The sequence below is a fragment of the Tenebrio molitor genome, chromosome 7 (genome assembly GCF_963966145.1).
Source record: "Tenebrio molitor chromosome 7, icTenMoli1.1, whole genome shotgun sequence".
Lineage (NCBI taxonomy): Eukaryota > Metazoa > Arthropoda > Insecta > Coleoptera > Tenebrionidae > Tenebrio > Tenebrio molitor.
In genome coordinates this window covers 9,966,091-9,990,327 of record NC_091052.1, presented here as the reverse complement: position 1 = coordinate 9,990,327, position 24,237 = coordinate 9,966,091, and the positions used below count along the sequence as shown (strand labels likewise).

The window sequence follows — 24,237 nt, the reverse complement described above, 5'->3', positions numbered from 1 at the left end:
TTTAAGTTGTGGCGCAATTACTTACAATTATTTTTAAAAATAAATCCATGGTGTTGCACTTTGAAGCGCAGTTAAATTTTAGGCATGATCATATTCCCGCATAATTTATGGTGTTTTGATAGCGATAAGAATTTGTTTATAAAAATTTGTTTACAACACGAAATTTTTAATTGGGCATCCAGACAACAACAAAAATTATCAAAACCATAAAGCTAAATAAAAGACTTACAACACCTACAGCTGTCTCTGGTGCTTTGTCAAAATATTTAAAAAAATAAAATTTGTTTTTGTTCGACATTCCTCGGAGTTAACGCCTACTTGTCCATAAAATATAATACGAAAAGCTGAATTCGAAGTGCAAGATTTCTTGTTGTTGAATAACTTAAGCATTAGTTCAATTATAAAAATATTCCATTATCTCATAATCGCTACACCAGTATTTATTTTAAGCTGACCTCTTCTTCATTTGCGCTAACCAGGATTAATATTTGTTTTCGCGACTTTTACAAATGTGTTTGTACAATGATCTTACAAATCAGAAGACAAACACTCCACCGAATCCAGTTCAATTCTCTTTATTTTCCAATTATATATGTACGTCCAAAAATGGATAACATTTTTTAAAACAGCCATGACACAGTACCCATATTTAAAAAAGTAACATTTTAAAAGACTTTGCCCTGTTTTTAAAGCATAGCAAAAAAATTAAAATTTCAAGGCATTATTTCGACCTGTTTTTAAGTTTGTACTATATCAAAATACACGGAAATATTTAAACATGTAGGTAGTGAATACTCCCGCATCAATGGAAAAATATGCGTTTTTAGAAAAACGTAATGATACTTGAACAAATGGCATTGCAATTTAGACAAAAAATTGTGGACGCGCCACTGTCTTAGTTTCATAGTCGAAATCATAAAAGCAATAGTAAAGAAAAACCGAACTCTCGCTTTTTACACGCTTCATACACTTTTTGTATAACAAAAAGAGTCTTCTTGCCGTGGTGAAGAATACCTTCGATTTTTGAGTGGTACTTTGCCTGAGTTGCTGGACAAAGTGCCCTTAGACATTATGCAAGAAATGTGGTATACTCCGTACGGTGATAGATTGCACGTTTTTAAATTCTAATTCCAAAACATAAAGCAGTGAAAAATACTAAACTCTCCATCTCAATTGTTTCACGTTATGTAGAAAAACATTGTATCCCTGCAGATTAATTCCCGCCAAACCGGTTTCTGTGTCTGTCTTCTGTCAAAAAACGTGCAATCTACCAGAGTACGGAGTATACCTATCTGCATGATGGCGCGCCACCACATTATGCTCGCCAAGTTACACAGTGGTGGAACCAAAACTACCCTGAAAGGTGGATTGGACGAAACGGTCTAACGCTTTAGCCGCCAAGATCTTCGGATTTAAATCAATATGATAGAGATAAATTCGGTAGGAGAACTAACTGCGCGAGTCGTGGCAGCTGGTGATTCTAGAAGATCGTGAAGTTTTTTCAAAATATACAAACATATATTGAAAATTGGCATATCTGGAAGTTCGCTGTCAAGAACTTGCTTCGAAGGATCGAGGGCGCCTACGAGGTGTGCGCTAGTGAATTGTTGGAGACAAGGGACAAGGCGGATCGTGCAACGTGTCGGGTCATCGTTAAGGATGAACTGCAAAAATGGCGAAAATTGCTCAAAATTGGTACAATAGTGCTTCTATCCATGCTAAAGTACTGTGCCAAATTTAAAAAAATTTGATCGAGGAATTTTAAAGTTATTACCTTTTAAAGTTTCGAGATATTTTACACTTATAATTTTATTATGATTTTTCCCACATAAAGTATTGATTCGTAGAATTTTCTAATGAATTTACAATTTTTCCATGTAATCGCTAATTATATGTGGAAAAACACGGTTTTTGAGGTTATGCACCTGTTTTAATTTCAATAAAAAGTGAACAAAATGCATATAACTGACGTCGGTATGCAATATTACACTCATATCGCACGTTTTACTACAGTTACGTTAAGAACTATTAACAGAAATGCAATGAAAATTGAATTCAGTGTGCTTCTGTTTACTTTTACGTACAGTCTTAGTCAAAAGATTGTAAAATCACATGTAAGTAATTATCTAAATATCAAGAAAATAAACACACAATTTACTTGCAACTGATTACAATTCGTATCCAAAAATTAAAAACTTTTTTTTTTAATATTGATTCCTACCAATAAACGTTTCATAGCATTAAAAAATAAAATATAAATTTTATTTTTTAAGAATTCCGCAACTTTTTGCTCAGATTGTTACTCCAGTTCATCCTTAAAACTGTGGAATCGAAGGCAATGGCGTTATTGACAACTTGCGAAAAAACCAGAGATATGTGGCTAAAGTTACATAGTGTTTTTGAGCAACAAACAAAACAAGCCGCACATACTGTGCAAGCGGAGTTTTTCAGTTTAACAAAAACATTGACCGATGGTAGTGTGACGCATATTGTCAAATTCGAGGTTCTTGTTTTGCGCATGCAACAGTTGAATGTAAAGCGAGATGAGTCGTTGCTCGTGGTGAAACTGCTGGACTCGATTCCTGATGAGTTTGAAAGTCTTCGACAGACATGGTGGGCTCGGCCGGAAAGTCAACAGACGGTAAACAACCTTACTGAAGTACTGACATCGGAAGAAAAGCGTCATCAGCAGCGTGCCGAGAAGCAAGATGACCTCGTCGCTTTTTTGCAAGTAAAGCGAAAATTCAAGGCAAAAATGAACGCGGCCTAAAGAGTAACCATAACTCCTTTGCGGAAAAAAAACAAGTAATCGTTTCTGTTCAGTTATTTTATTCATCATTGTTCATCATATTATAACAACTGTCATGACTGGACGGGCTGTCAGAGTCAAATGAATTGTCTACCCCGCTGGTCTTCCCTCTACACGAGTCATCGGAGTCGGTATATGACGAAGTTCTGCGAAAGGAAAAGTCAGAAAAAACAAAATTCTTACACGTTACCATCATGCCCTTGGTTTCTTAGGAGATTTTACCTTGGATATTATCATTTTAACCTGTTCAATCGTCTCTAAATTCAAAATCATGGTTTTTGCAATACATCCGTCGCGTAACTCAACGGTTACTGTGTTATTTACACAACTGTACCATTGAATATAGTCACAAGGAATTCCAATCCCTAAGAACAAATGGAACTTTCTACGGATGTTCGTGAGAAGTACTTCCCCTTGGTTTTCTTGTAAAAGATTACCACCATCAGAATTAAAAAATCGTACTCTCCCATTTCCAATCACAATTTCGCGTTCCATTCTGTCTTTGTGAAAATTCCACAAGTAGCTAAAGTAAACAATTACCCTGTCTTTTATTCTGGTATTCTTTGCAGTTCTTTCACAGCTGCTTTTAGCTTCGGTGGAAAACGTTACAGAATACTGAAAAAATGATACTTACGATACAAAACACCATAGTTTTTGTGCAAGCTGCATTTATTTACAGACGGCGATTTCCAAATAGGCAACATCCATGTTTGTTGTAAAAACTTTTGCGCATAACCTCAATAAAGAGAAAGTGTCATGATTAATCTTATTCGTCAAGTTACTTGGATTGCTAACTTATTTCGAATTAAACAAAATATCAGGTTCTAGGGGTTTCTTGTATTTTGGGTTGCATATAACGAAATTTTCATCGAAAGTCTCTCGCGACTAACCCTGATACCATATGATATCTTCACAGGGGATGCCAACCCCCAAATGTAAATTCAGCATTCCTCGAATATTTACTAGAATTACTTTCCCTTCATTTTGATATATGTATTAGAGTACCATCACTGTTGAAGAATTCAATCTGCCATTCCCAACGATAATTTCTCGCTCCATTTTTTGACTAATTCTAATATTTTGAATATAGGTACAGTGGCGAGCACGGAATTTCGCACACACTGGACATTTCACTAACATAATTTTATTAAAATGAGATACTGGCGGCAGTTTCGTCACAGTTTAGGTGAAACATCAGTCATGATCACATAAATCATGATTGATTATAATGACCATAAAGCTTAGACTAGATAGTTTTTTTTAATGACATACAAATTGGTGTGCGAAATTCCGTGCTCCCCACTGTACTTATGTATTAAATTCAAAATAGGTTGCCTCAAAATAATAAAATGCCACATAAATCCACTATTAATTAGACTGTTTTAAAGTTTAAATATTACTTACCTCATGTTACTTAGGTATACACAAGACACTTTTAAGTTTTAATCAAAAATAATAAACTTATTTACCCGTCAAAAACTCAAAACGTGTCAACTTTTCCTCTACTTACGCCACCTGCGGGATAATACCACACTAATAACTCGGAAGATGAAAAATCTCGAGTGCGTTTCGATTTTTCAAACTCTTCCTCGATTCTGTTATAATGCACTCACTAATCTTATATCCCACTATACTATTACAAACAATAAATAGTATTAACAATAATTACATAAATAACTAGTATGCGAATATTTTTGTATTTAGAAATTAGATGAATGATCACTGAATATTTAAACGTAACACGCGGTTTATTTCCAAATTTAGTTTTTACAATTTGAAAACTATATTATGTATATTCAACGTGGAAACGTTGCAAGCATTCGGGGCACTTTTCCAGATTCCGCATTATTATCGGAAATTTTTGTATTGTAAAACTAAAATGTTATGTACAGTTAGAGACACGGAATTTCGGGTATCACTATACTGCCATTAATAGATTATGTAAAAAATTACTTTGTTCGAGAATGTTTAATCAGTTTTAAAAGCCAGTTTGTTTAATAAAGTTTTCAATTGTTCCAAAGTACCTACCTGCATTTTTTCCCTGAGCAGACTCGCCAAGGAGTTGATCGACGTGATGGAATTAGCCGGTGAATTACTTCCGGACTCATCTTCACCTGGAGGTTTGAGCATCTTGGATGGAGGACTTGTGACAGACTTCCTTCTAGCATTACGCAGAGGAGTCCTGTAAGAGACCGCACAACTTGTACAAAGACACTAACCAATTCGTTACAGTTTCATTAGATTAAGTGCTAGAACAAGACTCTACCACGGTAATAAATGATCCCGTAATGTAATATAGCGTATGAGGCATTGCCTTTTATCACAAGCGTGTTGACCTGTGAGGGGAAGCTTCAATTGTAGTAAATTTATAAGCCGAAATGACACCAAAGAAATCAATTTCAATCTCGTAAATCACCAATTTTCTAAAATCTACAACTCGGCTGATCTATTTTTATATTTATAATTTTGTAATTATAAAAATAATTAAAATGCGAGAAGCGACAGAAAGTCGTAGTTGGAGCTCTGGCAATTAATTGATTCAAATCGCGCCTAGGTGATTTTTTACTGACTCCTGGTATTACGTTCTCATATTTGTTATTAAGATTGACACCAGTTATTCTATATGAACTCGGCACTGATCTAGACCCTCGTCTGCCTTACATTATTACAATATCCGCACGACCAACTGCATTTGCACTTCAACTCGTTGTAATAAAATATTATTACAACGTCTCACTTGTAGGCGTTTCCGTATTCAATAAGCGCAATTCCTTCAACGGTTTTCTACGAAAGTGATTCACTTTCACTGTCTGGATTAAACAAAAGGGACTCACTTGGAAACGGTGGTATTTCCATCGTCGTCGATGTACTGGATCTCGTCCAGATTGAAATTGGAAAAACTCATGATGTAGCTCAAGTAGAGATCGCAGAGGTACTAATTATTGATTTAAATAAATCACATCTGTGATTTCACGAAAACACTGACAGACTAACGAGCATTAATTCCTTATCTAATATTTATCTCTTTCTTAAGTGTATGGATCGTGGATAATGTGTCATTTTAAAAAACAAACGTTCTCCTCCAGTGTGAAACCAGGGTCGGAGATACTGGGAAATAGTAGCGTAACGGAAAAATCGCTAGATAAAAGAAAATGAAATCACGATTGTAAACATTCCGTGATTTTTTAATCTCAGCTCCTCTCTACTCAGATAAGAATAAAATGATCACTCCGACTGGTTTGTCAATAATTAGCGACGTCAACATTTTAATAAGGTGTCTCAGAAATAAGTATGTACCTACATTAATTTTAACCAGTGTTATGTACCATTTTTTCGAAATATAATTTTCATTTCAGTATTTTCCCCCCATAAATTAACGAGGTGTCTGTTTTCTAATTATTCAACCCAATGACAGTAACCGTGAAATAATAGTTTTTGTAAAATCGGCGCAAAACATCGTGTTTTTCGAATAAAGTTTTTTGCTCCGTGGCCGAAGTAGAGACAAGAGGATTACATATTTAGTTAGTTTATGCGACTACCTACAAAAGGCAGGTGTTCACGTGTCGACTCTGTGATTTAAGCTAAAATTTTGTGAAAATGGCGCGTTTATTTTCGAATAGTGTTGTGTTGGCTTATGGTGAAGTGTGCGGGAGTGCTCCTCAAACCCAGAGAATTTCCGTGCGACTTGATATATTCGATCTCAGTTGATACAACTGAAGTTTTAAGACGGGTGGAAAATGCTGCTACAACAATTCGCAATAACAAAGGTATGCTGGAAAGAGTGGAAGAATCATTTCGTCGGCTCCTTAATTTTTGTATTGACAATAACGGCGGTCACTTTGAACACTTCGTGTAATAATTAGTAATTACTCTTATTACTTCATGAAAATTTTTAAAGATTTTAGGAGACATTTTGTCATTATCTTAGGTATGCGTGAGTCATTAGGATCAGTTAAAATTATTTATTATTAAAATTGTTTTCATTTAATATCCGCGATATGATTCTCTTTTTTCTCTTCCACTCTTACAGGTCACAATAACCGGCACAACAGTTAGCTGCTGAGCATAAGTTGGCAAAAAACAACTGAAAGTTTTCTTGCATTTGTTTTTTCTTCTTCGCTTATCAGCATCGGCGAAGTATATAATCCCCATTTTAATTGGATAACTTCAAGGTTGAGGAAAAAAATATATTTAAATATATTGTTTCTGTTAACGAGTTCTATTACCAGTTAAAATTAATGTACTTATTTCTGAGGCACGTTGTATAATTGGAAATGTAATCGGTTAAAACTAGAGCACTTCGGTATTTGCTTCGAGTATTTTTCCTCGAAGACGTCAAAGTAAAGTGTGTGATACAACAACGATAGTATGTTTATTACACTTCCAAACGTTAAGGTATTTCAGTTAAATTATGAACAACTGTGTGCCAGAAAACATTTTAATAATAATTATGTGAGAAGAATTACATTATTGTAATCAAATAATACGCCCAGGTACTTAATTTGTTGTCGACAATAAATTACACTATAAAATTTTATGTTTATTATCTTTGTTATTATCACAATTTACACGACACAGTAGCGTAGATGAGAGTAATAAAAGTGAAACCTTTAACAAAGAGGAAAATAGTTTCTTATGTATCTCTTTAAATACAGATAATGCCCCAATTTTATTCTAAACACAATTTAGAATACTTCCGCTTTTGTTTTGTAAAAAATAGGCTCACAAAAAAAAACTAAATATACGCAAATGGGTACAAGTTTTTTTCTTCTAAATTACAATAATTACAGGTTATTAAATTAAATTTAATAATTTTTAACCTTTGTCTTTCTGTAATTAATTATTCATGGAATAGTTGTTTCGTAAACTCTAATTTTGACGTGATTGGATGAAAATTTGATATTAAAATGATTTTAAAGAGATAAAATAGACAAAAATTTATTTACGTGGGTCACAATATAGGCAACAGCGCGTCTCGTCTGAATCGGAGGTTGCATCCAAACATGACTCGATGCAATAATAATTAAAGTTGAAATAAAAATTGCAAAGAAAAACATGAAAACAACTATAACTAAACATTACACAATAACATTACCTACTAGTTGGGGGAATTTCGTAATCACTGTCTGTATCGTCGTCTCCATCCTCTGCGATCTACCACAAAAGAAAAGAATATTTTAGCAAAGTCACACAATTGACAATTTTAAATAAAACCTAGACCTTGTACGCATCAAATATCTCGATTTCTAGACTCGAACACGTTTCGGAAGTATTGTCACCATCGTCATAGTCGCGACCGCATCGTTTATCAATCTGTCTTGTTTTCATTATTCTAAACAATTTCCCCACTCGGATTTTTTGTCTCGATACAAACAAAACCGGCGATAAGACGAGAAACCGCAAAGTTTTCAACACATCACGATCCGAATGAATTTACATTTATTTTAAACGAGCATTTGGATCAAGTTAATCAAGGTCATGATGAATTTAACGCACGATAACAACTTTTCTTGATGTGAGGAGGGAACAAAAGTCGACACCCAAATTATACCTTACCAGATGTAAACCGTGTTGTCAGGTTTATTTTACTTTAAACTAGTTTCATTTTCACGATTTGTGAAAATTCATTCTAAATTGAAAATGAAAAAATTGTTTTGGGTAAGTTCAAATTGGCGTTGTTAACAATTTAAAATTGGCTGGTTCATTTATTTCAATTGTGCGACGATACTGTAATATTTTGATTACCGACTGTCGTTCACTTCGTTAATCTACTCCTTGACCTAGATGTTTTTATTATTGTTAAGTTCACCCCGTCAGTACACGTTAATCCTTATCCAAACGCGTAGAAGATAAGAACGACTGTTCTAAACCAGTAGAACGTCGTTAAGATGTTAATTGTAATTTGTTTTATTCATCAAATTTGAGAAAAATTGTACCTGGACATGCTGTTTGAGGACTTGCAGGTCGTCCAGATTCGGAAGCGAGATGCTGTTCCTTCTCAAGGACAGTCTTCTTTCCGACGCTTCCGGCGGCCGTTCTTCACCTTCATCGCCGTCTTTACCTTCGACATTTAAAGAAGTTTCGTGTACGCTATTAGGTTTAGGATCCATCGGCGGTGGGTCCACTACAATGATCGGAATCTCTTCAAAATGTCTCGAATTATATTTCCGTCTATTCATGTTTCAACTACTTTAAACTAAACTAATAAAACGACACACTGGCTACTTCAAAGGTATCACAAACAGTAATTAGTATAAAAGTCAGCTTACACTTGTTTATTGTTGATATATCGGTAGCAATCAAACAATTAAAATTCACTTGATGTTCTCACATCAGCGATGGAAATAATTAGACATTATTAGTTGGAACCTCGAATTCATTAAGCGAAATGCGAAAATCGTGCATCGTAAAAATGTACTCCGTTTCCACAATCGCAGATATGCGAAAATAAATATGGAAATGTTTGTTCTGGATTTACATTCAAACTGGGTAGAATTTCACGTGATGTTTTGCGGTTTCTTTACCTGCAAGTAAAAAGTGTTAATTAATGTACTTTAACTACGATAGTAGACGTATCTAGATAGTAGTGATACGGGGCTTGGTCAATGCGTAAGAAAAGCCAAACAGTTTCGAGACGTAAATATTTGTTAATTAATTTTATTGTGTTAATTGTCAAACAAAATCAATGCTACGGGCGATCTAGGTCAGGTGATTAAATAAGCTATTTGGATAGCGGTGACATTTGCATTTTGAAAACATCTTCGATAGTACTCACTAACAAACACTGCAATAAACCTTCCATTGAAAACAACAACGATTATGAGAGTTCTTTTACAAAACATCAATTAAACATTAGTTCCACCTACCGTGGTTGCCGTTCAGAATTAATTACATATTATATTTTACACAAAACTTGTTCAAAAATTAGGCAATCAATATGCGAGTAGTTTTTTTTAAATACAAATGAACAACAGATAAAATATTATCTTGTATTGACTTAATCCACATTTTCATGTGAAATAATCCAGTCTAATTTCGTCCAATCTGTTTATTAATAAATAATTGCAGCATGTGCCACTGTAATAACAAAAATTATTCAAATGAAAAAATTACCTTTTTCCCTGTTATTCATCCGTATACTTGTTTAGCATATGTAAACGAAATTTTTTCGTTTTTCGTTTCTTTCAACTTCTGTTGTCTTTTAATCTCAAACCTGAAAAAAATCGTTACAAAAGTGTTAATGTCGCAGTACCTGTTAAATAATGTCGCTTTAATTTTTTTTTAATGCGACATCACTTTCTGGTTGGTCTGTACTTACAGTGTCCGCTCTGGTTGATTTGTTAAGATGAAAATATAGGTATCTTAAAATAAAATGCTATCAACATTCGAATCCATCAAATAAGTCAGATATTTAAAAAAAATACATCCGGAAGATTAACAGATAAATGTTTGATGATCAAACAATAGCACGGTATTGCTATCTTTAAAAACAAAACTCCTTGATAAAAGCCGCGGTTGGGTATTACACAACACCGATAAGAAATGCAAATATCCTATTGTGAAATTTACATTCTACAAACACTCACTTTCTTGTGGCAAAAGTTTGCGAATTCAATTAACCACCGAATTAAGCCTCTTTGTGGCAGAGTTATCCAATAGAGGGGCAGTGTTTGGCCCTCGTAGTACAACTGTGAATTAAGTAAAGACTGCAATTTTCAAATGAATTAAATTCATCAATTTTGTCCCAACCTTAACGACTTCCTACACGCGAAGATTTTATGGGCTCATTTCATGGTTGTCGCCATGCGAGACGAGTCCGCAGAAATAATACGAATCTCAGCTTTTTACAAATATATTTTATTCACCATACAAAATAGGAATAACAAATAGTTCAAGTTGTATTCGCTGGTTGTAAAATAAATACACGATTTAAAGCATTTTTGAACCGGTAAAAGAGTTCAAAAGTGACAATAATAATAACAGTATCACTTTTCTTTTTAACACTAAAAATATAAGAACAAAATTCAACCACAATTAAGGAACAGTCTTGGTTGCTTTATTAAATACAATGTTATAAACTTGTTCAAATGTACTCACAAAATGCACTTCGAGACCCTCTGTAATGAATTTGGGTAGGTCGTTGAAGTCTTTTTTGTTTTCTTCGGGTAAAATGATACACTTCACCCCAGATCTCTTCGCCTGAAATCAAAACAATCAAACAAACAAACATGGTAACGAGGACACTTACAGCAATTGTTTTCTCTTTTATGCCTCCCACTGGCAATACTTTACCCATTAGGGAAATTTCACCCGTCATGGCTACATCTTGTCTGATTGGTTCGTTCTTTGCCAATGACAGTAAAGCTGTGACAATTGTACAACCCGCGCTGGGTCCATCTTTGGGTGTGGCGCCCTCTGGGACGTGCAGGTGTAAATGACTGAAAAGAAAAGTCGTACAATGAGTCAATAGACTAAATCTCGGAGAAACCTTGTCTGCAAAAATTTATTGTTTTGATCTGTCTTGTATAAGTAATTTCTGGCAACTGTCAGGGCGATCTTTGCGGACTCTTTCATGACGTCACCTAAGTGACCGGTTAACTCCAAACTGCCTTCAGCTTCTTTTTCAACAGGACTTTTCCTCGTCGTGGTTTCGATATAAAGCGTGGAACCACCTAGATAAGAAAAACAATCAAATCAATAACCAAAATGTCATTTGATAATTACCCATGGCGGTCCACGCCAGCCCCATGACGACCCCTGGCGGCGTCGTCGGATACATCCTCTCCTGCGAAAACACCGGCTTCCCGACAAAATCCGACAAGTTCTTCGTGCTAACTTCCACAAAATTCGTTTCTTCCTTGACCACTTTGTAAGCGACCTTCCTGACAACCTTTTCGATGTGTTTTTGCAAATTTCGCACACCCGACTCGCGACAGTAGCTCTTGATCAGGACGTTCAACGATTCGTCGTCGATCTTGATGTGTTGGTCGTTCAATCCGCTGTCTTTCATCGCTTGCGGCAACAAATATTTCGTCGCTATCGCTAGTTTTTCTTCGGCGACGTAACCCGACATGTCGATCATCTCCATTCTGTCTCTCAGAGGCTCCGGAATGGTGTCCACAACGTTGGCAGTGCATATGAACAAAACCTTTGACAGATCTACGGGGACGTCCAAGTAATGGTCGAGGAAATTTGCGTTTTGCTCCGGGTCCAGGAGCTCTAGCAGGGCGGAGCTTGGGTCGCCAGTGTAGCCCCTGAAACAGAAAAACAAGAGAATTTCAGTTAAAAATCGGAATCACAAAACATCAAATTTTTTACTCGGTGATTGACTAAAAACCAACATACTTGCCGATCTTGTCGACCTCGTCAATAAGTACAAGCGGATTCTCGGTGCGGGTTTTTTTCAAACATTGGATAACTTTGCCGGGCATTGCCCCCACGTAAGTACGTCTGTGGCCCTTAATCTCGGCCACATCAGTCATACCTCCCACTGAAAATCGGAAGTATTCTCTATTAAGAGCTCGCGCAATAGATCTAGCTGAAAACAACTCAAACAATAAAAAAAAACACATCGAAGGTGTCGAATCTACCAATGCTTGTTTTTCCGACGCCTGGTGGTCCGTGGAAGCACAAAATTTTCCCTTGAGTGGAACCTTTCAATTGACTCACAGCAATGAATTCTAAAATTCGTCTTTTAATGTCATCCATTCCATAATGATCCTGATCTAAAATTTCCGAAGCCCTCTGCAAGTTCAAATTCTCTTCGCTATAAATGCCCCACGGAAGCGACGTCAACCAGTCCAGATAGTTCCTTGTGACGCTAAATTAAACATAACGTGAGCCTCACAATTTTTATTACTGCATCAAACCTACTTAAACTCTGAACTGTGACTTTCCAAAAAATTCAACTTATTTAGTTCTTCCTCAATAACCGAATTGACAGCCTCTGGTAACACTTTATCTTTGATTCTCTCCCGAAACTTGTCACCTACAGCATCCTTATCTTCTTTTTCCAACCCCAACTCCTTCTTAATAACTTTCAACTGCTCTTGCAAGATGTATTTGCGATGGTGCTGTTTCACCTTCTCCTCAACTTCTTTCCCGATTTTCTGTTGCAACTTCGACAACTCATATTCTTTCTTCAAAAGCGACAACGACAACATCAGTCTTTTGGGAATCTATAAGAAACATCTGAATCTCTCAAGTACAGTTAGTATGTACCTAACTCACGTCCAACTCTTCTAGAACCTCTTGGAGTTCTTTGGATTCAGCGGCGGTGAGAGCCGCCCCCAAGTCGCTCAAATATACCGGATTATCAACAACTCGTTGACCTTGGTGCATCATTTGTTGCAAACTGTCGCGGTATAATGGATTTAAGCTGATAATGTCGCGGATGGTCTTTATAACTTCTTGAGTTAACGCTTTAACTTCTTCCGTTTGTTTGAATTTATTGTGGACGATATTTTCCACTTCCGCCATAAGAAACTGTTCTTTTCGCGGCTCTTTGATGTCTTTTTTTTCGTCGGTCTTGGCTTGGGGTGCTTGTTCAGCAACTTTCGGTTCAGTCGCTTTCTTGACGCGGTTGTTTCTGTGTTTTCTGCGACGTTTCTCCGCGTCCGTTTCCTCTACAAATACGTTCATTGACGTTTTAAAAATTGGAAAGGTGATTTTCATTTCTGCAGCAAAACGGGCTGCGTTATAACTTTACATTTTTCCAACAAAAATTAAAATATATTTGACGCTTTTATAGCAGAACGATTGTGGTACTAGGAAAAATGGAATTTGTTATCGCGGGGGTAACACACATGTGCGCTACGTGTTGCATAAGTTAGGCTTTATTATTGGTCTGGTTCACTCACATACCTTTTGGTGGTGCTTCGCCGCTATCTAGAATCTGTCCCGTGATTTTAATTCTGCGGTGTGCCATAACGACCAATCTCAATCGATCTCCTAAATCCTGCATTTCATGAATTTGTGCAAAAACACCAACATTATAAACATCATTAATATTATTCACAACTTCAGAATCATTTTCCTCATTCTTCTTTAAAAATATTCCACAATACGGTTGGTTGAGTTTAACTTTCCTTCTGATCAATTCAATTAATTGGGGTTGCGTCAACTACAAAAAACCATGTCATAACCTCAAAAAAATCTTTGTATTATAGCACCTCTATTAATTTGATAAATCGCGGAAAAACTATGTTACGACTAATTGCTATGACCGGCACGTGGGGCCACACTTCCGGAACGGCGACAGTCGCCGGTAATTGTGTGTTGTAAGAGTCATCATCGGGGGGTCTGTTTTCGCCGTCTGAGTCGTCCTTGGAACTGAAAAACCGCAGCCCCACGGAGCTCGAATCGTCGAAATTACGTTTTTGCGTCAGTCTTAGCCCACTATTGTTGTATAATTCTAATCGCTGTGTCGGCACTAATTTCAAAGTTGAGCCAGAAAGTGGGGTTATGTTACTTGCTAAACATAAGTGGAAGTTTCTTTTAATGTGAAGATGCTGCAAAGAACGTGGTACATTTCGCGAATGGATCAGCACACGCGACAAATGTAGCATTTTGTAAAAAATAATATTCTAAAGGAAACCAAAATTATATTTCAAATAAACCACTTTGTCTAGACCGAAACTTCGAGACGTCATTACCAACATATCGATAAGAAAAACTCAAAGTTACTAAGTTGGATGACAGATCGGGATGGTTCTAGAATAAACTTCTGCATAATATTTAAATATTTTTATTTCGTAAGTTCAATACGAGACATGATAAACTAATACAATCTGATTGATAATTACAACGAAAATGTAAATATAAAAATACTTAAGCCCTTAATGAAACGAACTGCTGGAATACTTCAAGAATGTGGGGGTCCAGATCTTGCGTAAACAGCAGCGTCTCTAACGTAGAACTGTACTTCTGAACTTGTTCATGATGCTGCAAGACAAAAACACACAAATTTGATCCTACGACACATACTGTCATTAACTAACCGCTAAGAACACCTGCTGTAGCCTTCCAATAGTCCACTTGTACCAATGCGTGGCGTAATCCCTTCCGTCTGTATCGCATCGTACTAAATGTTCCGAAAGAATCATAATAAACCTCTGGAAAATGATCAAAAACAAATTCTTCTGATCAGCTTGAGCCGCCTCCAATTTCTCTTCCATCCTCTCGACATACTCCTCAGTCGGTTTTTCCGTATCGGACTGTTTCTTTTTCGAGTCTTCATCTTCAGATTCGCTCTCGCTGCTTTCGGCACGTGCCAGTTTTTCCCTCGCTTCGGCAAGCTCCCCTCCCAGTTTGATCACGTGCCGATTCATCTTCTTAATAGTGAGATGCAAGATCTCCCACAAGTACATCTTTGTGAACTCTCCGCACATTTCTTTAGAAAATATCCAATTCGCAACCGCCGAACATTCGACGATCTGTATTTTCAACATCTTGTCCACCAGCACGACCATCATCTGCTGGTGGTTGTGCCACAACTCGAACATGTTCCTCAGGACACATATTTGGGCCTCCTCCGATTCTGCCAAGATCTACGATTTTCTGCGTAACAAAAACTTCACTTACGACATGCGAATCTACCTTAAAGACGTAGAGGAATTTTGATATCGCTGCGAAGCTGTGCGAGAAGCTCTTGGAACCTAGATTGAGAAGAGTCTGCACAAATACGTCTATCTTAAGTGGATTAAACCGGCTATCAGACTCTTCTTCCGATCGAGGATTCGGTAGGTCCTTCAGCACCCCCAAAACTTCTTCAGGTGTGCACTTTTGGCGAATTGACACTACCAATTGATGGGCAGCTGCCGTACCAGGAAGAGAAGCTAAAATCGAACAAATCACGTCAAATCAACGAGGGACTCGCAATAATCAAAAATGCATTAAACAATAACTGCAACGTGAACAAAAGAATGACGTGCAATTTTCATCAGGAGAACATTTTCTCCTGACACAGAGACATTTACAGATTGCATTCGTTACGCATGACAAAAAAATTTCATAATTTCGGAAGATTTCACCACCACAGGAAGCCACTGTTGCTTAGGTTTTTTTCACAATTCCTATGATTTTACTGATGCAGAGCATAAATTAATCTGTTCCACTTTAGAGAAGCAGACAGCTCAATGCCATCGATCCATAATGGGGAAATGACCATTATGGACGTTTACACAAATTAACAGTCGAGATTGTTATCGATGGACACTGACAAATTACCAATTTAAAAAACACAACACGAGCTTCCTCCAAATCTATAATCGCTCCGGAAAAGGAAAACGAACACGACCGAAACGCAACACATGAGTTTATTAGAAATCTATAACTACTGTTATCAGTCCACGTATATCGTTAATTTGATTATAAAAAAAAACAATATGTGACGTGTAATTATGTACTTTCTTCAGTCCACATTATGTAACGTCCAACTTATTAAGCAACGCGATTTTCGCGACAACGATCTCTTTTAGTAGACGCGCTAATTACACAAATCAACGCACATTTTCCTAACTTTTTCTTCGATAATGACAGAATTCACGTTTTTTCCCTGGCGTGACCGTTATGTCAAACCCGTTCATTGTTATGATTGTTCAGTGTTTTCAACGCTCCAGACAATCGTAATCTTCACCGTGTAACATGCACTTTCGTTATTGTTTTTCGTTTCGAAATCTACAAGCGTGAAGATGCGACTCGGCGATATGGATAAAGACGCCGATTCTGGATTGGTGTTTTTTTCTTACTTCTCCGAACAGACCAATTAAGTTCAAGGTGTGACGGAGATTCGTGGTCAACGTAGCAAATTTGCGTTAAGTGGCGGTTTCGTCACCGAATCAAAATTATCAGAAAAAAGAAACTGGCAAACAATCATCTTCAGTTTCACAAGTGGGAGATACCATCAGCTTTAATGAATTTGTGCAATAAAAATGAAAATATTTTATTGCGGGGACGGCGAAACTTTACGCAAATTGGGTCTCAACTGACTGGGTGGGGACGAGACGTGACTCACATTTACAAAAAATGTGTGCACAAGGAATTTTAAACGATTCAAAAAAAAATCTTAGATCAAGACTAAACTATGAATTTTTATGGTTCCTTAAAAACCACTTTTTTTTTTTTGTTCGACACTGTCAGAATTTGAGAATTTTCTCCTGTGTGAACGGATTTTGATAAATTTGACAACTTGTCAAAACGAAACGTCAAGCTAATTTTAAAGATTTTCACCGATTTGAAACCCTTAAGGGGCTCGTCGGACAAAAAAACGATGTATTCAAGTCGTGAACCTTTAAAACTCTCGTTTCACTCGAGTTTTAAACTGGCCCACTCATGCCAAAAAAAGCCCAAATTACACACAAACTCGTTGAATAAACTACTATTTTTTTTTGCAAATTAACACATTCAGCTACACAAAATATCGCTAATTATGATGTTATTGTGGCGAGTATTATAATTTTGACACGCTGTTGGTCAATAATTTTAACAATGAAGCAGCGAACTATCAAGATCTTGCGACAATGAAAATTTATCATAGAATACCCAATAAAAAATTCTTTTTGTGTGTTTATTAATAAAGAAAAAATCTCATTGTTATTTTTTTGACGATGTAAATCCCGTCAAGGGCAAAACTTAACAAACCCCTGCACCTGAAAAACAGAAACATTTTTGTCAACCGAATTATTTTTTAACGAGGACGTTTATCTAATTATTATTTGGAGCTGTCGCAACCTCAGGTTAAATTAGCACGCATGCATCAAACACAAAAACCGTTTATTTTAATTACGGTTATCTGATGAGAAGAAATTTAGAAAAAAAATGAGATAACAATCAAGGCATGTGTCTAAATTGGGCAACGTCATATACATATTGCGTACAGACAAAAAAATTATTGTTCATCCGTGCGCAGAAAAGCAGACAATGTCGGCTGTATCAACAATTATGTCGAAAGCTTCCACGATCATCGGTGGGGCTCTCGTGATGGTCTCTCCAACAGCAACAATACAGATCCACCAGTAAGAAAGTGGTGAAGTGCTGGTGACATGTGTGACGCTCCGGCACGCCAGATCGCTTTCTAGACCTCTATAGCATGGGATACTACAAAATATTCTGTTTCTATTTGTTTCTGGTAAGAAATTTGAAATAATTGGACGAGGTGCGAATCCACTTAACTCGACAACAAGAATAATTTGTAGTTCCTGGACGGTTGCTTCTTACATAATTAAAATATCACATTCACTACCAAGGTTGTTAAAAAACGGAACAATTTAACAAAACTGTAGCGAAAGATATGCGATAAAACTCTCTACTTTCAGACATTCAAAACTTGGGAAGTTTCCTCTATCACGACAAGAATCGACCAAAACAGACCCGTGCGAAACTTTCGTCGTCACGTCGACCCTCCACCTTTCACAGATTGGGAGTTGGGCCTCAGAGAGGCTGTCCACCAGGCCCTTCTCAGAGAGCACCACACCGATCCGGGCCTCCGCGACCAACTCCTGCACGCTCCTTTGATAGGGCGCCAGGACGTCGCCAGTCCCTTCGGCGACATCGCCGTCTTGGCCAGAGGCCAACTCTACGTGACACCCGACGGCTTCAAGTTCTTGCAGGACTCGGAGCGCGACGATTGCGACGTCTGTCCCCCGGGTGGACGATGCGCGAGGTCGCACTGTCAACAGTGGAAGAACTTGGGGCACCACCATAAGCTCCTCGCGTTGTGGACCGTCAAACGGATACGGCACAGAGACCCGCATCACGGGCACGTTTTCGAAATAGAGTACACGGTATCGCCCATTACGTCGGCCATCAGCGAGGAGTTGGTCAAAAGGCACGGCTACATTAATTACAACGTTCCGGGGCACATCTTCGTGATAAAAAGTGCCAACTCGGCGTACCATCTGAACGGAAATGGGGGAGACGACAAGTGGTACAAGAGCCAAGCGGGCGGGCAATATCCTGTCGATCAAGGGCACAATCAAGATGGGTTCGGAAGTGGGCACTTCAAGCCTGGGATATTGATCGGGGTCGGTCCGGACGGTTACAAACACGTATTGCACAGCTTCCCCGGATTCTACTCGTCCTACCATCCACAAAACACCTACAGCGATCAGACCACGATCGATCCGAAAGAGTACGAGCTGTACAAGAAACTGATCGAATCTCTGGCGTCCAAAACCACATCTCACGCCAACGTACCTCACCGATTTTCTGCCACAACGGACAAGACAACTGCCGCCAGTCCCACCTACCACCTGACGACTTTCCTCCCGGTACCCCAGACCACATTCGTGCAATTCCCTGACGGCCAGTTGGTACCACTGACTGAGAACACGCTGTCGCCGAGCACCACTCCCATTAGATTTCCGACGACCTTGCCCACTCAAGAGACCACGCATCCTCAGATCATCTACTCGACGGAAGTACCAACCCCGCAACCACCCAAACCAATCACACTGCCTGTCACTACCATACACTACTACATGCCGGTGGAAGAGTCGTCGAAAGCGTCAACTGCGACAACATCTCAACAGACAATTGCCACAACTCCTAAATCTACCACTGCGAAAGGCGACATCGATGTATTCTCGGTCCCGGTGAAGCACCTTGCAACCACGACGAAGAAGAGGACGACGAAACCGACCACGACTGAAGAGGAAGAGTTTGATTTGTTCCCGATCAACACTTCGACTGAACCGATGAGACCAGTTACCGAAAGTCCCAAAGAAACGCGTCCTGACTCCATCAACGAACAATTGCCGTCTCCTGACGAAGACGTGGACACCACAGTACCGTATGTTTCGAGTACGGTGACCGAACCCTCGAGTGTCAAAACTGAAAGAGTAACAATCACGAGACCTGTGACTAGACCGGTGAAGAGTGAAACAACCAAAAAAGTGACAGTCGCGACTAGACCTACTGAAACAACAACTCAGAAGAAACTAACCACATTTGTCCCGTCTGCTAGAGAGGAAATGACGACTGCTATTGAAAAAATTCCTTATACTGAAGAGAGAACTACAGTGGCGTGGGTTCCTACGACTCAACAAAAAACGCGAGTACCCACTGAACATCAAATAAGTACCACAGTTGTCGATAATGTGTACACTGTAACTGCAGCAGTTCCCACAACTGGAGAGACTTCATCGACCAGACAAAGTACCACTCTTACTGGAAAAGTACCGCCCGCTACGACCACATCTGCAATCGATCGAGGTACTCCAACTTTCACAATTATTTCAGAAACTGTTACCCCGACTCAAACAACATCGATCTACACGAAACCCACCACAATTTTCGAGTATTCATTCGACTCGACAACCAAAGGGTACACCGAAACACTTGAAAGTACCATGAATACGATACCTTCAACATATTCGACGAGTGGTCAGTTCCCGACAACACAGACAGTCAAATACACAATTCCTACAACCACGACGCACTACTTTTACACTTTTGAGACGGACCTACCGAAAACATCTCCGGTCACAACAGAGGGCACCACTCAGACGGTACATTCCACCCAATCCGAAACGCCGACTACAAATACTCAAGAATCGACTAGCACAGGCGACAAAAGCACAGTTTCAACGGAAACGGTACTCACCGAAAGAACAGAGATCACTAAAGTACCGCAAGTGATTGGGACGACAACTGAAGACTTTCTGGTTGATTCAGATCTCAAAAATAAAAACACAATATCGGACAATAAGAACGACTTCGATGAAGATGATATCTTCGGTTCGCCACCAAAGCCGAGCACAGAACCGACGCAAACTACAACAAAACGCGTTCACATCCAATCCGACCTGGCTCGGGCTCTGTTTGGTGGTAGACGCTCTAAACAGATCAAGATAAGTTCAAAAATTGTACGAAAACCGGTGAACAGTGCTCCGAAGATTATTTACAAAGATTTTTATGAGCCTTCGACACAAGGTCCGACCAGTACCGGTTCAGATACCACCAAAAGCTACGATACCACTGCCAGATTTGACGGTACCACAGAGTATAGACCGTCCACAGATCAGAGCTACAGTACTTCTATCAGTGTTGAGGTGAATAAGAAAAACGCGACCAGTACGAACGACATTTTGGAACCTACCATTAAGGCGAAATTAAGCGAAGTTAAGCACAGAGGAAATTATAAGATTTACAAAGCGGAAATTCCACAAGACGCGAACACAGCCGTGAAGACGACAACTGAAAGAGGCAAAACTGAAACTAAAAAAATGTTCGACGATATTGCTTTGCAGTTGGTGAATCACGCGAGAAGTATCGATTATTTACATCAGAAGCCGTCAAGACAACCCAAGTATAGACGGAGAAGTTATACCACGAAACGGAGAAGTCAAAGAAGATACAGCAACAATAATAACAACTGAAGTCAGGTCTGTAATGATTTTGTAAAACTGTAAAAAAATTATTAATGCTAGAGAATTTTATTTTTGTTATTGTAAGTGTGAAAAATAAATAATAAACTGTAAGTATTATGTCAGTGTTGTGTAATTACTAATTAGCTTGTTTCTGTTAGTTAAAAAATAGTTATTTATGTAAGAAATGTGCGAAGCGAGTGCGCAATTCGCGGAGTAAAAAAAGGATACTTTACTAATGAGTTGTACACAAAAATGTTTTGGCGTCCGTTATTTAATGCATAGGTTTTTCCATTCATTTGCGTTCATAAGAAACTTTTTTTATAACGCAAATGCGTACCGCTATGGCATTTTTTTTAATCCTTCTGGACAGATTCAAAAAACACATTTTTCATGAACGCAAATGAATGAAAAAACCTGTGTATTTAATAACGGACGCCAAAAAAATATATTTGTCATCTACCGCTAACGAAGCAAATTAAAGTAAAATCAACATACCTGCGCCTTCTTTTGCGTACTTATAGTCTGGTTCTGGTTTAAGTGGGATGAAACAACTGAACGAGTCTGGTAAGATTTCTCTAATTCTCTGATGGTACGACAATCTAAGGAAACGAAAAGTGTCAAACATGACCCAACAAGTAAATTCTACCGCGCGGTTGAAAGAAAAATCGAGTAAGTTATGACTATCATGGTTCAGCTCAGTTCAGTAAATTTTGCTGTTGTCAAAGAGACATTCAAATTCTTTTACTTCCAATAAGAACACTTAACGGTTGTCAAATAGAGTAATAGTTAAATTAACCCTACGAATTAAACTGTGATAGTCATGGTTTACTAGGTTTACTTTCTTTTTTGATCGCACAACACAACAATCAACAAAAACAGTGTTATGGGACGGCTATTGCAAAAAAAAAACCACTTTTAAAAACGCGTGACATAGCTCCAGTTATGCTAACGACGATAACAAAGAGAGAACTTGACAAAGCTCTGATAAAGTTGTGTGTGGTAAACTCAATCGCCATTATTTTCATTTCCATTTCGAAAATAAGATTCTGTTATGAAATTTTTTATTCGACACTGTCAGAATTTGAGAATTTTCTCCTGTGTGAACGGATTTTGATAAATGTGACAACTTGTCAAAACGAAACGTCAAGCTAATTTTAAAGATTTTAAGCGATTTTGGGCCTTTAAGTGCCTCGTCGAACAAAAAAACGTTATATTCAACTCGTTCTTGTGTAAATTGGACTTTTCTTTGCACTGGCACACTCATGCAAAAAAAGCCCAATTTACACACGAACTCGTTAAATAAATAACTATTGTATTCCCGACGGACAAACATTTTTTAAATAAAATTGACGTAAATGTCACCACTGACAAGTGACAGTTGATTATATTTCCAGAATTTTTTTTCATAGCCGCTCATTATTCATTTTTTTGTTGGCCATATTACACAACTCACCTCATGCACTTCAACATTGTTTCCCTTATGAACTTGGGCTTGGGATGCTCAAGGTCGAGCGTCAAGCAACTATCCCAATCCTCCCAAGACCACCTGAACTGGAAGTTGCTCAAATGATACGAAAACCACGCGACAAATCTATCAAAACAAGAAACGTTCATAGAGTCCATTCTCATGAAGAGCATTTCAGTCGCTTGCGCTAACACTTGGGGCATCGTGGAAGGCTGTAGTTTGCATAATTCGATCAACATGGCGCCGTAGGCGATATCGAGGTAGCGTGGGGTCGGCATGTGGAAGAGCTCAGCGAAAATGCACTCTACTATGCAGTACTCCAGCGGTATTTTTAACTTGTAAGGGAAATTCAGCAGATGAGCGGCGCAATCTTTCCTCTCTAAATGGTACATTTCTATGATTGAATGCAAGTGTTCTTCTATCAAAAAGCGCTCAATAGAGTGGGCGCCTGGTAAAATGGGCCCTTCTGGGCAATCTGTGTAGTCAAACAAGCGAAACACAACCCAGGGCATGGGATATTGGTAGGAATCATGATGAGGTGGGGGTAAAATTGAGGGTAAGCTGTGTTGCAAAGCTTCACATAGAATAGAATCAAAAGCTAGATATGGTCTAGGTATGTGCTTTTCTGCCCAATTATCCTGCCTTAATTTCCTAATTTGAGACCATAAACAATCAAGATATTCCTCCTGAGGATGGGGAGTATCAACTGCCCAAACTCTTAAGGCATTGTGGTGTTTTTTTGTCCTTTTATTTAGAAAAACTTCAATTTGAACTAGTAAGTGTTCCAATGACTGTTCTTTTTTTTCATACAATTCACGTCCAACCCACGGTAATGTGCTCAAAATCGCGAAAACGTACCAGTCGCGGCGCACCTGAAATTTCTACCATGTAGATAAAAAGAAAAAAAAATGGTGTGAATGCATACTTGAGGGACATTGTCCTCATTAGCTGAATCAATCATGTTGTCCAATAATTGCAGAAGAGAGGGAGCTGAGACCACATGACAATTTACCAAATCTGCTAGAAACCTCAAAGCATACCTGGCAGCATCCCACTTGCAATTCTTCAAAGATTCTTTAAAATTCTTCACCATGTATTCAACAAAATCGCCGCCAAAATTGTAGTTTTTAACGTTCAACAACCCTACCAAAGTCGTGTAAATCGTGCATTTCTCGGGCATTTTAATCGCACAATCCGTCAAGATTCTCAATATTTTTATGCGAAAAGTAGACAAATCCGCCTCTAAAACACTCGCCAAACCTTCCAGATTTGATTCGAGGGAAGAAGTACTTTTCTCGCCTACGCGAAGAATGAGGGATTCTAGGCGATCTTCGATTTCTTGGTTTTCCGAAACACGACGTCGTTTTCGGTAGGCACGGTCTGCGAACACCAAGAGTTGCAGAAATTGCGAATGTGTGGACAATTTGTGTTACCATAACCGTCCTCTTCCTCGTGAGGCCGCCGACGACTCATTTTTCACCGTTTTTAACTTTACACAAATACACTTAGAAAATTGGTAACTGCGTCCACTATAACCACAAAATAGCGTCGATTTGACGACACGACTAATGTCATCTGTCAAAATCTTGCCCAAA

At 38.2% G+C, this 24,237-nt stretch overlaps 4 protein-coding genes across 14 annotated transcripts in view; 1 reads left to right on the top strand and 3 right to left on the bottom strand.

The window, feature by feature from the left end:
* Nucleotides 1-10,265, bottom strand: part of LOC138134855 (myogenesis-regulating glycosidase) — a 12,551-nt gene extending 2,286 nt beyond the window's left edge. The window contains exons 1-6 of one of the 9 annotated variants that reach the window (XM_069053413.1): nucleotides 10,128-10,263; nucleotides 9,923-10,022; nucleotides 9,079-9,333; nucleotides 8,746-8,951; nucleotides 7,905-7,963; nucleotides 4,838-4,991 (exon numbers count right to left, since the gene is read on the bottom strand). In XM_069053413.1, the coding sequence (XP_068909514.1) occupies nucleotides 4,838-4,991; nucleotides 7,905-7,963; nucleotides 8,746-8,919 (387 nt within the window). In that variant the 5' untranslated portion in view covers nucleotides 8,920-8,951; nucleotides 9,079-9,333; nucleotides 9,923-10,022; nucleotides 10,128-10,263. Of the gene's footprint in view, nucleotides 1-25; nucleotides 562-4,837; nucleotides 4,992-5,470; nucleotides 5,603-5,643; nucleotides 5,809-7,904; nucleotides 7,964-8,029; nucleotides 8,248-8,745; nucleotides 9,334-9,675; nucleotides 9,695-9,922; nucleotides 10,023-10,127 lie in introns of those variants that run through there. The other 8 variants (XM_069053412.1, XM_069053410.1, XM_069053411.1 and 5 more) reach the window with 8 other exon arrangements.
* Nucleotides 5,918-21,294, top strand: LOC138134853 (mucin-2-like). 2 transcript variants are annotated; one of them, XM_069053407.1, is made up of 2 exons: nucleotides 5,918-6,576; nucleotides 18,124-21,294. In XM_069053407.1, exons 1-2 carry the CDS (start codon nucleotides 6,547-6,549, stop codon nucleotides 21,184-21,186), a joined length of 3,093 nt encoding a protein of 1,030 aa, XP_068909508.1. In that variant the 5' UTR covers nucleotides 5,918-6,546; the 3' UTR covers nucleotides 21,187-21,294. The 2 variants fall into 2 exon arrangements, with proteins under 2 accessions (XP_068909508.1, XP_068909507.1); XM_069053406.1 differs by lacking the exon at nucleotides 5,918-6,576 and adding an exon at nucleotides 17,256-17,936.
* On the bottom strand, nucleotides 10,648-14,483 carry Lon (Lon protease). Of its 2 annotated transcripts, none has more exons than XM_069053408.1 (10): nucleotides 13,981-14,483; nucleotides 13,673-13,931; nucleotides 13,040-13,485; nucleotides 12,683-12,987; nucleotides 12,400-12,629; nucleotides 12,155-12,347; nucleotides 11,534-12,063; nucleotides 11,298-11,481; nucleotides 11,058-11,247; nucleotides 10,648-11,008 (listed from the first exon to the last, which is right to left on the bottom strand). In XM_069053408.1, the coding sequence occupies exons 1-10, from the start codon at nucleotides 14,374-14,376 to the stop codon at nucleotides 10,844-10,846; spliced, it is 2,898 nt and encodes a 965-aa protein (XP_068909509.1). In that variant the 5' UTR covers nucleotides 14,377-14,483; the 3' UTR covers nucleotides 10,648-10,843. The 2 variants fall into 2 exon arrangements, with proteins under 2 accessions (XP_068909509.1, XP_068909510.1); XM_069053409.1 differs by having other exon boundaries at nucleotides 13,040-13,434.
* Cbp80 (Nuclear cap-binding protein subunit 1) lies at nucleotides 14,540-24,237 on the bottom strand. The gene is made up of 7 exons (XM_069053420.1): nucleotides 24,076-24,237; nucleotides 23,568-24,022; nucleotides 22,631-23,514; nucleotides 21,673-21,776; nucleotides 15,407-15,645; nucleotides 14,809-15,357; nucleotides 14,540-14,752 (listed from the first exon to the last, which is right to left on the bottom strand). Exons 1-7 carry the CDS (start codon nucleotides 24,113-24,115, stop codon nucleotides 14,639-14,641), a joined length of 2,385 nt encoding a protein of 794 aa, XP_068909521.1. The 5' UTR covers nucleotides 24,116-24,237; the 3' UTR covers nucleotides 14,540-14,638.